The sequence below is a fragment of the Coregonus clupeaformis genome, unplaced genomic scaffold, assembly GCF_020615455.1.
Source record: "Coregonus clupeaformis isolate EN_2021a unplaced genomic scaffold, ASM2061545v1 scaf1049, whole genome shotgun sequence".
Classification (NCBI taxonomy): Eukaryota; Metazoa; Chordata; class Actinopteri; order Salmoniformes; family Salmonidae; genus Coregonus; species Coregonus clupeaformis.
In genome coordinates this window covers 93,898-108,426 of record NW_025534503.1, presented here as the reverse complement: position 1 = coordinate 108,426, position 14,529 = coordinate 93,898, and the positions used below count along the sequence as shown (strand labels likewise).

The 14,529-nt window shown below is 42.4% G+C and overlaps 2 protein-coding genes and 1 pseudogene across 2 annotated transcripts; 1 reads left to right on the top strand and 2 right to left on the bottom strand.

Moving 5' to 3' along the window:
* Positions 1 to 1,288: 1,288 nt before the first annotated feature.
* LOC123486178 (F-box only protein 5-like) lies at positions 1,289 to 2,279 on the top strand. The gene is made up of 2 exons (XM_045217400.1): positions 1,289 to 1,458; positions 1,651 to 2,279. Exons 1-2 carry the CDS (start codon positions 1,387 to 1,389, stop codon positions 1,900 to 1,902), a joined length of 324 nt encoding a protein of 107 aa, XP_045073335.1. The 5' UTR covers positions 1,289 to 1,386; the 3' UTR covers positions 1,903 to 2,279.
* Positions 2,280 to 7,267: 4,988 nt separating this feature from the next.
* On the bottom strand, positions 7,268 to 9,447 carry LOC123486181 (annotated as a pseudogene).
* Positions 9,448 to 9,816: 369 nt separating this feature from the next.
* LOC123486182 (nuclear pore complex protein Nup107-like) lies at positions 9,817 to 14,120 on the bottom strand. The gene is made up of 6 exons (XM_045217403.1): positions 13,976 to 14,120; positions 13,667 to 13,827; positions 13,427 to 13,553; positions 13,111 to 13,224; positions 12,787 to 12,954; positions 9,817 to 10,052 (listed from the first exon to the last, which is right to left on the bottom strand). Exons 3-6 carry the CDS (start codon positions 13,445 to 13,447, stop codon positions 9,945 to 9,947), a joined length of 411 nt encoding a protein of 136 aa, XP_045073338.1. The 5' UTR covers positions 13,448 to 13,553; positions 13,667 to 13,827; positions 13,976 to 14,120; the 3' UTR covers positions 9,817 to 9,944.
* Positions 14,121 to 14,529: the final 409 nt, after the last annotated feature.

Below are 14,529 nucleotides of genomic sequence, written 5' to 3'. Positions count from 1 at the left end.
TCATCATACTCTTTCCGTTGGTTCCTCACCTCCAAGGTAAGATCTGGGTAGAAAGACACCCTGGCTCCGTTGTAGTTAAGGGGGAACTTTTGACTAGCCAGTTTGAGGATGAGATCCCTGGTGTGGGGATAGTGCAGCCTTACAATGAATGGCCTTGGTGGCCCGCCCTTGGCCGGCTTCGTTGCCTGTGCTCTGTGTGCGCGGTCGATCAGGATGGCCGTTTTGAAGTGTTCCCTCCCCAGCAATGCCGGTATCAGCTCCGAGACAAATTCAGTGGGTTTCCCTTTCTCCGTGTCCTCCTGGATCCCACATATTCGGATGTTCTGGCGTCTTGAATGCGACTCGAGCATTTCCAGTCGGGCCTTCAGGGTTTTGTTGTCATTTTTGAACGTTGCGCACTGTTTCTCTATGTCCTGTAGCCTGGCCTCGTGATCGATTGTCGTCTGCTCAACCTCGTGCACCCTTCCCTTAGTTGCCTTCACAGTTTCGGCCAAAGTCCCAATACTCTTTGAGATATCAGCCAACCTTGTGTCCACCTTCTTGCTTAGTGCGTTTATGGCAGCCAGTATGTCACTTTGAGTAGGATCTGTGGGGAACTCTTGGAAGCTAGCCTCTTCAGCTAGCTCCTCGTGGGTCGGCGACGTTGAAATTGGTTCGTTGTCTATCTCATTCCAATTATCTTGTTTAGCGCCCCCTTTTTTGTTGCCTTTTCCCTTTGTCATATTTGTTTGAAGTTATAGGTTGTGAGAGGTTAAGATAAATATTAATTTGTTTCAAAATTGAGCGGAGCTCTAGCAATGCACGTCTACTCCATAGCACGCTCTCTAGCGCCCCCCTTGTACAGGTTTTTCAACATGGAAATGTTTTTATACTCTTATCATGTATTCATTCATGGTGGTTTTCTTCACAGCTGTAGAAAAGTGAGCAAGACCTGGAGAAAAATCTACCAAGACAAGTCTGCACTCCGTAGATGCGACCAGGCTAAACAGAGACTCAGGGTAAGCGCTAACATTTAACTGGGGTTCCTTTAGTCATTGTATACTCTTTATCAGGTGTCAATGGTTTTGAACCACATTGATGGTTTGTTTTTTTTAGCTTGCAGAGGCTCCAAACTTTGCTAATCCCTTATGCTGATATGTTCTTAATCTGGATTCATTTACAGGGGCTCCTTCAAGTACTTCAATCTTAATTACCTAACCATAGGGTAATCCACTGCATGAATATTGTTTGGTAAATGGCAATGTCCGTTTTTGTTGTAGGACCCAAGAACTTCTGTAGGACTGGAGAATGTCGGCTCTTTGACACGAGACGCCGCCCTGTCCCGGGTTGTAATGACCTGTATGCAGAGGGTAGCTTCAACCCCTTATCCATAAGTCTAGCTATAGGATGCTCTCCCAGAGAGAAGGCACACCGTCGCTGTACTGCTCCCAGCAATCTCGCTTCAGAGAATACCAAGCGGTGACGGTTGCGCTATTCACTTTGCATGTAAAGGTTCAGAGGACATGATGGTGCTCAGTGTGTGTACTTATTGAGAGTTGGTGTCACCCTTCAATCAGTTCTAGGAAAGGAATTGACATGTTCATGTTACAAGTGATACAATGAGTGAGTTATGCTCCGTAGCCTTATACATTCTTTGCTTGTGTTCTCTAGGCTGCCAGTTTGCTGAAGCAGCACGAGTCGCTGAAGCCCTGTAAGCACTGCGGCTCTCCTGCCAAGCACAACGCAGATGACATGAGGGCCACCTGTACCCGCCTCAGCTGTGCCTTTGACTTCTGCACCCTGTGCCAGGGCCCTTTTCATGGCTCCTCAGCCTGCCACACAGGGCTGGCCCGGGGGCCTAGCAGCTCCAGAGCCATCCTCATCGGCAGCGCTCGCAGCAAGAGGAACGTCAGGCGCCTGTGAGATCAACGCCGCCCTGGATGAAGACTCAATAACGCACCTTTTTTAAAAAACAACTAAATTTTAACTATTATTTAGTAGTTTTATTCATGGACCTTTTAGCCCACTGCCTCCTCTCCACATACCAAAGGGATCTCGGCTATTGGAATACCCTGTATTAGAACACATTTGTATTCTGTGACAATCCCGTGATGCCAGGTGTTCGGCATTTGTCGTCAGAAAGCGACAATCTTACTGGAAGCCAAAAACAGAATGTTTACCTGAATTGTACATTCATTTTATATTTCTTAATGGAATATCCGTCCGTAAATATATTTGTCTGTTAAATGTGAAATGTAAATATTTATATTGTTGAAATAAATTTATCTTTTGCGATTTTCTAAATTGTTTTGTTTTTCTCCCAATTTATTTTTCTAAGCTACATACCGCCAGAAAACGCGCATGCATGCACAAACTTATTTTCAGAATTTAATCAAGCCGAGCATGTCACAATGCCACTTGCTTCAAAAGAGCTGACAACTGGTGAAACTAAGCCATTCATCCATTGGTGCCATACTGCAATGTATTTTCCAATGTAATTGGTAGTCCAGTCTTGTGGCTTTAACAAAGGTCTTCGGCCTCAACATGTCACCTCTTTTATAAAGGAGTAATGAAGCCATTGATGCCAATGAATTCATGAAAATGCATTACTTTTTAATTACAAATGAATTTCCACCAAGCTGCAAATGATTAACCTCAACTATGGCTCTCTCCTCTTGCTCCTCTCCCACACACTGCACAGAATTTCATATGCTTCTCTGAAATCCTCCGATTACTCACTATCTGGAAAGATGCATTGTTAACCTTAAGGAGTTGAAGACTAGGCATAGCTGAAAACGGACATTCTTTACACATTGACACCAGTGATTCATACTCCCTTCATGGTCAATGATTTCAGGCAATTAAGATATCATCAGTACATTGCTCAGGATAGCCGCTCAGTGGATTACTCTACTGAGGGTTTGATAATGTGCTATATCCGACTGACAACAGACCCATTATTCTAACAGTTTAGAATGAGGTGCAATTTGTTTTATGGTTCCTCTGTATGCCCATCGGAGTGGAGCCAAATCACAGCTGTCTAAAAGCAACTCATGAGGTCCATGATAAGTTGACGACCCTCATTTTTATGCAGACTAAAGGCTACATCATGTCAAACAAATTACTGGTATTCTCCAATAAAATCAAATTGGATGTGTAGGCTTATCTGTAAAGTTCATGTGTTTTTCACATATTGGGGGCATTTAATAATTGAGAAATGTAACAGCGATACTATACTGTACGTTCAATTAAAAAGTCTCTGGGTAATACAAACACAATTTCTCCCCAGTCTCACTAAAATTGATTTCATAGGCCTTATCTGCTGCCTGAAATAATCAGTGGTGCTTGCTCAAAGTCTATATGGTAAAGCAACGGGCCAACTTATTTCACAATTGTATCATCTTTCAATAGTGAAACATAATGCTCTCTGTGCATTAAAAGCATTTTGCTGTCACTCAAAAGAGATGCCTTTGTTTTTCTCCTGCAGACCCAATACATCAGTGGTTTTTCCAATTAGCCTTCCTCTCAGTGCACGTCCTCCCAGTCCATCGGTGTCTGGCCACAGTTGTGTCAGCTCCCTCTGTGCACCTCTATCCTGGGGTTGCTCTCTATTGCTGCCTGCTACACAAAATGTCAATGTGCAGTTGACCGTTCCGGCATGTGTCCTGCCAGCCGTGGTGACAAGTAGCCATTTTTGTGACTTCCCCCTCCTGCTCTGGGCAACGCCCTCGGGGGTGGAACTACACTGAACAAAAATATCAACGCAACATGTAAAGTGTTGGTCCCATGTTTAATGAGCTGAAATAAAAGACCCCGGAAATGTTCAATATGCACAAAAAGCTTATCTCAAAATGTGTGCACAAATTTGTTTACGTCCCTCTTAATGAGCATTTCTCTTTTGCCAAGATAATCCATCCACCTGACAGGTTTGGCATATCAAGAAGTAGATTAAACAGCATGATCATTACACAGGTGCACCTTGTGCTGGGAACAATAAAAGGCCACTCTAAAATGTGCAGTTTTCAACTGTACCGGACAGATGGCAGACAGCGTGTATTGCGCCTGTGTGGGCAGACGGTTTGCTGATGTCAACGTTTGTGAACAGAGTGCCCTGTGGTGGGGTTATGGTATGGGCAGGTATAAGCTACGGACAACGAACACAATTGCATTTTATCAATGGAAATTTGAATGCACAGAGATACCGTGACGAGATCCTGAGGCCCATTGTTGTGCCATTCATCTGCCGCAAAACCCTCATGTTTTAGCATGATAATGCACATCCCCATGTAGCAAGGATCTGTCCACAATTCCAAGAAGCTGAAAATGTCCCAGTTCTTCCATGGCCTGCATACTCACCATACATGTCACCCATCGAGCATGTTTGGGATGCTCTGGATTGACGTGTATGACAGCGTGTTCCAGTTCCTGCCAATATCCAGCAACTTCACACAGCCATTGAGAAGGAGTGGGACAACATTCCACAGGCCACAATCAACAGCCTGATCAACTCTATGCGAAGGAGATGTCGCGCTGCATGAGGCAAATGGTGGTCACACCAGATACTGACTTGTTTTCTGATCCACACCCCTACCTTTAAAAAAAAAGGTATCTGTGACTAACAGATGCATATCTGTATTGCCAGTCATGTGAAATCCATAGATTAGGGCCTAATTAATTTATTTCAATTGACTGATTTCCTTATATGAACTGTAACTCAGTAAAATCGTTGAAATTGTTGAATGTTGCGTTTATATTTTTGTTCAGTGTAACTAGCACTTTTCCTCCCCCTCTCAACCGCCCCCTGTTTATATCTTCCAATAATAGATTGTAGTGTAAAGGAGAAAAATATTATTCATATATGTAGAGTATACAAAGAAGAAGATGCGATGCCCTAGGCTACCACTGAGTCAAACAATCAACATGTTGGCCGCTCAAATGACTGATAACTGTTGATTGGGATTTTCTGTCCAATTGGATTATGGTCACTATTTCTCACCTTCACAGAAGCGTTCTTATTCTAGATAGGTTCTTAAAGTAAGGCCATACACATTTACTTAAATGTTGAACGGATTCCCCTCTTCAATTTAATAAAAAAAATAAAAAATAAAATATCTGAAAAAGTGATCCTGAGGCCCATTGTACTGAAAAAGTGCACGATTAGAGGATGCTTCCAGTAAAGAGATACACAACTTCCTCTTGGATTATGGCTGAATTATGCCTCTTTTAGCATCCCCAAGAGGCTATCATCTCTTAAAGTTGGTTGCCAGGTGTTGAACTAAGGTCACTATAGTATTTTAACAAGAAGGTCCACTTCTTGATTTGTATTTGCTTGCCACACAATCTGTTAAACATTTATTTACATTTGTATGGCCTAAATACTGAAAAAATGAACTAGGAATCTGTCTCATTCCATTATTTGTTGTGAACAGTTATTTGACTTATTAGTCCAAAAATAGTTCTGACATTAAATGTGACATTTTGAGTATGACCCACTTCTGATGTATTCCTGATCGGTCCTTATACTAAAGTCAGTTGTAGAGATTTAGATTTAGTGAATAGCGTATCGCCCATCCTAAATTTGAACATTTTCCAAAATCACATCTTTAATTTTCTCAGTGCATCTTGTGACCTCAGGGTATAAAAAAGGGTTGGAATTCTGTGAAACCAGCCAACATGGACAGGAATGACTGTGAGTTGAAAGGAGACAGCCTTTGACTGTGAGTATGTATCAGATGGCCTTTGTGCTCTAAGCACACCAGATGATAAATCTTTTAGCTGCCCTTTCCAGGACAGATTATCACATTGGTCATTTATTTCTCTGATTTATTGAACTCCAGCAACACTGGGACACTTCTCCAAATGAAACCTCACAATTGAAGTCATTAGACTTTCACACAATCAGGTGTTTACCTACCCTGTTTAGGTCAACAGTGGTCGTGTATGAGTCATACGAGGCATACTACAGTAACTTACTTTAATTGATCTGATTCGGACAATTTTCAGATATTCTCTTTTTTTCCCATGCCAAATCAGGCAAGTTCCATGATTGTGTTTGCCAACATCTGCAGCGAGTGTCTTCTGTACCTGATAACAGCAATACCTTCCCTGTGTCCACAAAGATGCAGAGGTCGATATGATGTATGTGTCGTGACCATCTTTGTATCTGTGCCATTATAGCGGCTGTGACAGCATGGCAAGTGCCATTGAGGCTATCTCCATTTTGAAGTAGGACATTTTCTTCTTCACGATTGGCTGATCCCTCCTGATGACCCGGTTGGACGTGACTCCAACAGGGTCACCAGGAAGGATCAGCCAATGAAGCTGGAAGTCCCACCCAGTTGACTACATTAAAATGATGGAAGCCCTCAATGGCGCTGCACATGCTAAGACGGCCTTTTGGCCACTAGATGTCTCTATCATTCATTATGACCATGACCTTCAAGTCTGCCATGGCCTTTTAGAGCAGTTTGACACTGAAACCCAGCGGCCAGAGACAACAGCTTATACAATGAGCCTGAAGGACAGTTTCATGAGTCCCAGAGGAATTCTGAACATATGCCTCTGTAGGGTGGCTGAAGGAGCATTGTGATCTACAGATCTTCTACTCTACTCTAGAACATTGGTAATGCTGGCTCTTTGATTGGGTCATTTTCCCATCAAAGAGCCATTTCGCTAGCCTGACTACCCACCCACCATGGCTCTGGCCCAACGCCACGCCCACTTGCGTTTCTTCTCTACCACGAGTCTGGATTTGTTTTCCTCTCCGACGTCTTCTAGCGATCACATTCTGACCATTCTGATTGGTCCAAGAAACCGACAGGTTGGGCCAACATGATTCATAAATCACGTCACTGGCTTGTATACTCTGATTGGTTAGAGACGATCCAATTGCTCATGACTTTGTTTTGTACAATGGCCCACATTTTCTCGTCAGGCAACCATTTCACTACCTTTCGCTCTTCTCTGCTTCTCTCAACCCCATATCTCTCAGTATGAGATGGTGACACACACACACACACCATTTACATAATATACATAATATATCACAAACAGTGGTTGTTGCACATGCACATGTACAGACACAATCTGCGGGTTGGTGTATGACAAAGCTCTGGACCATGTGACACTGATAAGGAGTGACTGGCTCCTGTCGCCCAGCCATGTCACACAGACAAAGGTAGACCCCATGCTCTCACAGAAACAGGAGTGGGGTGGCCAGGAAGCAGCACTTTTCCCCCCTGAAATCAGCAGCCCCCCCCCCTTACCAAACACTCTGATCCTTTGAGAGTCAGTACTGAATCACCACACACAGACAGTATCATTAGCGTATGAAACTGGTCTAGGAAGAGTGGTCCAACACTCAGCTAAGTAATTACCAAGATACACTACATGACCAAAAGCATGTGGATATCTGCTCGTCAAGCATCTCATTCCAAAATCATGGGCATTAACATGGAGTTGGTCCCCCATTTGCTGCTATAACAGCCTCCATTCTTCTGGGAAGGCTTTCCACTAGATGTTGAAACATTGCTGCGGGGATTTGCTTCCATTCAGCCACAAGAGCATTAGTGAGGTCGGGCACTGATGTTAGGCGATTAGGCCTGGCTCGCAGTCGGTGTTCCAATTAATCCCAAAGGTGTTCGATTGGGTTGAGGTCAGGGCTCTGTGCAGGCCAGTCAAGTTCTATCTCGACAAACCATTTCTGTATGGACCTCACTTTGTGCACAGGGGCATTGTCATGCTGAAAGGTGAGGAATCCCCTTTAAGAGGAATAAGTAACGTGTTCTAGTCTATGTCTGCATTCCAACTAGCACCCTATTCCCTTTCTAGTGCACTACTTTTGACCAGGGCTCATAGGGAATAGGGTGCCATTTGGGAGACAGCCATGTTTGTTGAATCCCGGGTTCACCAGGTCCCAAGTGCACTTCAAAGCATCACTACTTACCACCTGATAGAGGGAGGTGACCAACACCCCTAGTGTGGCAAAGATCATCCCCAGGAGGTTGAACTTCACATCATAGTAGGAGTTCAGGATCACACCTAATGTTATGGGCACCTAGTAGTGGGAAAAGACAGACACATCAGGTAAATAGCGTTACTGTAACTGTAATCATAAAAATTCATGAAAAAAGTTTGGGTTAGGCATTAGGGTTAGTGTGTGGTTAGGGTTAAAGGGATACTTCGGGATGTTGGCAATGAGGCCCTTTATCTACTTCCCCGGAGTCAGATGAACTCCTGGATACCATTTGTATGGCTAATGCATGCAGTTTGAAGGAAGTCGCTAACTAGCATTAGCGCAATGACTAGAAGTCTATGGATATCTGCTCGTGAAAGTACCTCTAATGTCCTTCATACTGGACACAGAGATTTTCTGACTTTGCCAGCTAGTGACCACTCTGCAGAGCTGCCTCCAGTATATCGATCATCTCTATTCATTGTAGAGCGTAATCCCTGTACATTTTTGTGGGAATGACATTGGAACTACGGAACATAATTTATTTAGTTGTGATCATATTACCAATTTCTGGGTGGTTATGATTTATTATTTTCAAATTATATTATTATTGCCAATTTCACATAGGTCGTCAAATTTGGTTTATTCCAAGATGGTCAAAAATGTATTTGTATTAACCAAATTCTTTATACACAAATACAGATTTTTGAAGGCTACCCCCTTATTTATTTTTTGAAAGACAGCTTGATATTTTTTTGCAATCATTAAGATTGGTTAAAAACAAACATGACCGGAAACTCACTGCTACCTTTGAAACATACATATGTCTAATTTTATGTATATAAGACCTCTGTGATGTTTGTAAAAGTTTGTTTTCTTAAACCTGTGTGCTTGATTATGTACTTTGCTAAATGTTCATTTTGAATGTATAATTCAACTTCGGTATATGTTTGTACAATTAGAAAAGTATTTAATTTTTAAACAAAAAAAAGTCATCTCAATAAATGCCAATCTGACCATTCTGTATGGAATGCTAGCTACATTGTAGCAGGCAGCAGCATTGGTACATTGTAACCACTACATACCAAAGTCAATTTGATCTTGGTGGAGAATGTCTTCTTGTAACACAGTCTGTATGACAATGATCACAGGAGTTGTCATCGCTTTGGCCAGCTGGTAAGTGCCAATGGTGTTGTTTTGTAAGGACATATTGGTGAAAGCCACAGAAGCTGAGAGCGAGCCAGATAATTTTGGTGGCAAATATGTCCATCTTCTGGCATACCCATAGTCCAAGCCATGTCACCACGAAATGGATCAGCGTTAGTCATGTTTGGGAAGCCATAGTGAACATAGATCCATTTGTTGATGAAAACGATGCATATCGACGACAGCAAATTGGCCAATAATCCAATGACGAGGCGGCTGTTCGAGAAAAGGTGTGAAAGTCGGTTAGCCATGGTCCTCTTGATAACCGTCCTGTAAAATCTACCTATAGGGTTCAGTAGTACTGTATAGTATGAATCTAGCTTGCTAATGTAAACCAACAAATTCAAGTAAAAATGTCTACCCTCTGCCAGTTGTGCAACGCTTTCATACTTTTCCCATCGCATGTTGATCATATAGGGAAAAAAAAGAGCCTGGCTGCAACTTAACGGGAGTAGTGACGTCAGATGAAGCGACCTTTACTTCCGTTTTTTCTGCGAAGAGAACTAGCCACGTCAGTGCCCTACAGCGCATCCCCGTGGAGACTTTGGAAAGTTGAAGGCGATAACCTAAACTATTTATTCTAGACATATACAAGGTCTCTCAAACCTTCCTTATACTCTTCTAGATTCAGATACGGATTTGCATCCAGCCTGTGCACGGCCCAAAGACAAACAATATTTCAGTCAAGTCACTTTTATTGTATACGAAAATGCAGAAAATCATTCACTCCATTACATAAAATTTGGCAAAAAAAATAAAAAGAACACAAAAAAGAAAAGAAAACAAATGTCCAGGTGGGGTGTATTTATGGTTGGATCTCGTACCCCAGCGGGTCCAGACTCTTATCCAATAAGAGAAGAGACGACTCCCTCATCTTCTGAAGGAACTTCCTCAGCTCATCTTTGGAGAACACCTGAGACAGAGAGAGAGAAGAGACAGAACATAGTTAGCAAAAAGAAGAGGATGGGAAAGTAGAAGAGTGGAAGAGGAGACAGCAATACAGTGACAGGGAGAGATGCTGTGAGATGGTGTTGTATTGAGCTATAATGCTGTGAGATGGTGTTGTATTGAGCTATAATGCTGTGAGATGGTGTTGATATTGTATTGAGCTATAATGCTGTGAGATGGTGTTGATATTGTATTGAGCTATAACGCTGTGAGATGGTGTTGTATTGAGCTATAACGCTGTGAGATGGTGTTGTATTGAGCTATAACGCTGTGAGATGGTGTTGTATTGAGCTATAACGCTGTGAGATGGTGTTGATATTGTATTGAGCTATAATGCTGTGAGATGGTGTTGATATTGTATTGAGCTATAACGCTGTGAGATGGTGTTGTATTGAGCTATAACGCTGTGAGATGGTGTTGATATTGTATTGAGCTATAATGCTGTGAGATGGTGTTGATATTGTATTGAGCTATAACGCTGTGAGATGGTGTTGTATTGAGCTATAACGCTGTGAGATGGTGTTGATATTGTATTGAGCTATAATGCTGTGAGATGGTGTTGTATTGAGCTATAATGCTGTGAGATGGTGTTGATATTGTATTGAGCTATAATGCTGTGAGATGGTGTTGATATTGTATTGAGCTATAACGCTGTGAGATGGTGTTGTATTGAGCTATAACGCTGTGAGATGGTGTTGATATTGTATTGAGCTATAATGCTGTGAGATGGTGTTGATATTGTATTGAGCTATAACGCTGTGAGATGGTGTTGTATTGAGCTATAACGCTGTGAGATGGTGTTGATATTGTATTGAGCTATAATGCTGTGAGATGGTGTTGTATTGAGCTATAATGCTGTGAGATGGTGTTGATATTGTATTGAGCTATAATGCTGTGAGATGGTGTTGATATTGTATTGAGCTATAACGCTGTGAGATGGTGTTGATATTGTATTGAGCTATAACGCTGTGAGATGGTGTTGATATTGTATTGAGCTATAACGCTGTGAGATGGTGTTGATATTGTATTGAGCTATAATGCTGTGAGATGGTGTTGTATTGAGCTATAATGCTGTGAGATGGTGTTGATATTGTATTGAGCTATAATGCTGTGAGATGGTGTTGATATTGTATTGAGCTATAACGCTGTGAGATGGTGTTGATATTGTATTGAGCTATAACGCTGTGAGATGGTGTTGATATTGTATTGAGCTATAATGCTGTGAGATGGTGTTGATATTGTATTGAGCTATAATGCTGTGAGATGGTGTTGTATTGTATTGAGCTATAATGCTGTGAGATGGTGTTGATATTGTATTGAGCTATAATGCTGTGAGATGGTGTTGATATTGTATTGAGCTATAACGCTGTGAGATGGTGTTGTATTGAGCTATAACGCTGTGAGATGGTGTTGATATTGTATTGAGCTATAATGCTGTGAGATGGTGTTGTATTGAGCTATAATGCTGTGAGATGGTGTTGTATTGAGCTATAATGCTGTGAGATGGTGTTGTATTGAGCTATAATGCTGTGAGATGGTGTTGATATTGTATTGAGCTATAATGCTGTGAGATGGTGTTGATATTGTATTGAGCTATAATGCTGTGAGATGGTGTTGATATTGTATTGAGCTATAATGCTGTGAGATGGTGTTGATATTGTATTGAGCTATAATGCTGTGAGATGGTGTTGTATTGAGCTATAACGCTGTGAGATGGTGTTGATATTGTATTGAGCTATAATGCTGTGAGATGGTGTTGTATTGAGCTATAATGCTGTGAGATGGTGTTGTATTGAGCTATAATGCTGTGAGATGGTGTTGTATTGAGCTATAATGCTGTGAGATGGTGTTGTATTGAGCTATAATGCTGTGAGATGGTGTTGTATTGAGCTATAACGCTGTGAGATGGTGTTGATATTGTATTGAGCTATAATGCTGTGAGATGGTGTTGATATTGTATTGAGCTATAATGCTGTGAGATGGTGTTGATATTGTATTGAGCTATAATGCTGTGAGATGGTGTTGATATTGTATTGAGCTATAATGCTGTGAGATGGTGTTGATATTGTATTGAGCTATAATGCTGTGAGATGGTGTTGTATTGTATTGAGCTATAACGCTGTGAGATGGTGTTGATATTGTATTGAGCTATAATGCTGTGAGATGGTGTTGATATTGTATTGAGCTATAATGCTGTGAGATGGTGTTGATATTGTATTGAGCTATAATGCTGTGAGATGGTGTTGATATTGTATTGAGCTATAACGCTGTGAGATGGTGTTGATATTGTATTGAGCTATAATGCTGTGAGATGGTGTTGTATTGAGCTATAATGCTGTGAGATGGTGTTGATATTGTATTGAGCTATAATGCTGTGAGATGGTGTTGTATTGAGCTATAATGCTGTGAGATGGTGTTGTATTGTATTGAGCTATAACGCTTCATCAGCACTGATGTGAAAGAACTGGACAGGTGTCAGATGACGTGGAAGAGAGGAAGCCACACTAGACTATTAGGTGAATCTCAATAGTGTTTCCTTGAAGTCACAGTAGACTTGAGAAGCAGATGGTGGCAGACAAAGGAAAGGAGACAGAGAGGGGAGAGGATGAAGCCACTGTAGACTGAATTGAGATGCCCTCAGCCCAGGTCAGACTCCAGCGCAGACCATAGAAATATAATTTCTAGACTACAGTACAGACCTCATAGAGGCGGTGTTGGTCTGAGGCGATGATATCAGCCAGTCTGAGACTCTCCTGGTGGCGTTGTGTTCTCTGCAGTACTGTCTGCAACAGGAAGGACATCATGGGCAGACAGAGTCTACGGAGCAGCACCATCTGGTGGCCTCTCTCTGGGTCCTCCTCCGTATCCTGGAATAGAACAAGTGGTAGAAGTAATAATGTGTACCTAGAAATAACACAGTTGTACTGGAGACAGAGCTAATACAGGCTCAAACGCTAACCTAGCGCTGAGCCCTCACGCCACCAATCACTAACGGTAATACTCAGATACAGACAGACACACACCTCTCTGACGTCGACCATCCAGCCCCCGTCCACAAACAGCAGGACGTTGTAGATTCTCTCCTTCACGTCTTCAGTCAGAGCCTCCAGACGGCCGGTCCAGTTGTCGTGTTCCATCTACAGGAGAGGTCACACTTTAACACACCTTTTTTTTTTAAATTTAGTCAATAGGCTGTTACGCTAAATAATAGCGTTGCTAGCATTAGCGTTCTTCGTCTGATCCAGGACCAGTTACACTAACAAATTAAAACTCCTCACCAGTATCTACCCTGTACCGCTACACACAGAGACTGATCTGGGATCAGAGTGTATTGTGTACCTGGTACTCCTTCTCCTTCATCTCGAAGGCCACCTTCTCAGTGAACTTGGCCTGGGCCGGGGGGGCTGGGCTTCTGAGGGGGGGAGTTCATGTGATGGAACCACTCATTGAACGCCTCATGAGCTTCCTGGGGGGGTAACACACACACACACACACCTTATACAACTACAGGAGTCCCCTCTAAAAACGTTTAATAAACAGACGAGTCAATCACAGTGCTGCGAGAGCTTGTCCCCTCACCAGGTAAGCGCGGATACACAGGTGTTCCCTGATGGCGTTCTCATCCTCTGCAGGAAGGGGCGTGTCCAGGCCTAGCTCCTCCCACTGGCTGTATATCTCCCTCATTGAGTCCTCTGGGACCTTACCAAACACCTCCTTGGCTGCATCGTGTTTCTTAGAGGCTGGAGGAGATGAGAGAGAGAGGAGAGATAGCAATGGGTCAACAGCATGGTTGAAAAAGAGGGAGATTTTCAAAAGGTAGCCAATACAATGCAATGTTTGTATGGGCATGTGATCTGTTTCAGAACCGTGAGTGTGTGTGTAACGTACCCAGGAACTTCCTCATGATGGCGTTGCTCTGTTTGAGGGCCTCAGCTCTCTGGGCGGGGTCAAACACCAGCCAATCAATAGGCCCTTTTCACGATGACGTCATCTAACTTCCGCCTTTCCGCGTAGCAGGTTAACTTCACTTCCGTTCGCCCGTAACCTGAGACTTCTCAACGAAAATACAACTGTTGACCACTAACTAGCAAGCTAGCTACTTGAAGAAATTCCAAAAGGTACGTTTAAGTTAAATTAGTAAAGTTAAGAGTAATAATGTTTACGTATATGCAATGGTTTGTAACTTGCTAACGTTATTGTTAATTCATAATTGTTCACTGCCTTAGTTACTTAAAAGTGGGCTAACGTTAGCTAACAACAACTTAGTACCAGATACCGATAACGTTAAAAGGTAGCGTTACATTGCTGCCTGGCTGTAATGTAACAAGTTTACTTAGCTAGCTATCTAACCCTTTGTTAGGCAGTTAGTTTATTCATGAATGTATAGTAACTCACCTATTCAAATACTGTTGTGCATGATAGCTAGATAAATATTGATTCCT

Excerpts from the sequence above, each read along its gene's own strand:
- LOC123486182 (XM_045217403.1), bottom strand. The coding sequence starts at position 13,447 with ATGAAGGAGAAGGAGTACCAG. Across the intron at positions 13,225-13,426 it reads TGAAGGAGAAGGAGTACCAG|ATGGAACACGACAACTGGAC; the intron begins GTACACAATACA and ends CCTCTCCTGTAG. Across the intron at positions 12,955-13,110 it reads GGATGGTCGACGTCAGAGAG|GATACGGAGGAGGACCCAGA; the intron begins GTGTGTGTCTGT and ends GTTCTATTCCAG.
- LOC123486178 (XM_045217400.1), top strand. The coding sequence starts at position 1,387 with ATGCTCTCCCAGAGAGAAGGCACACCGTCGCTGTACTGCTCCCAGCAA. Across the intron at positions 1,459-1,650 it reads GCTTCAGAGAATACCAAGCG|GCTGCCAGTTTGCTGAAGCA; the intron begins GTGACGGTTGCG and ends TGTGTTCTCTAG.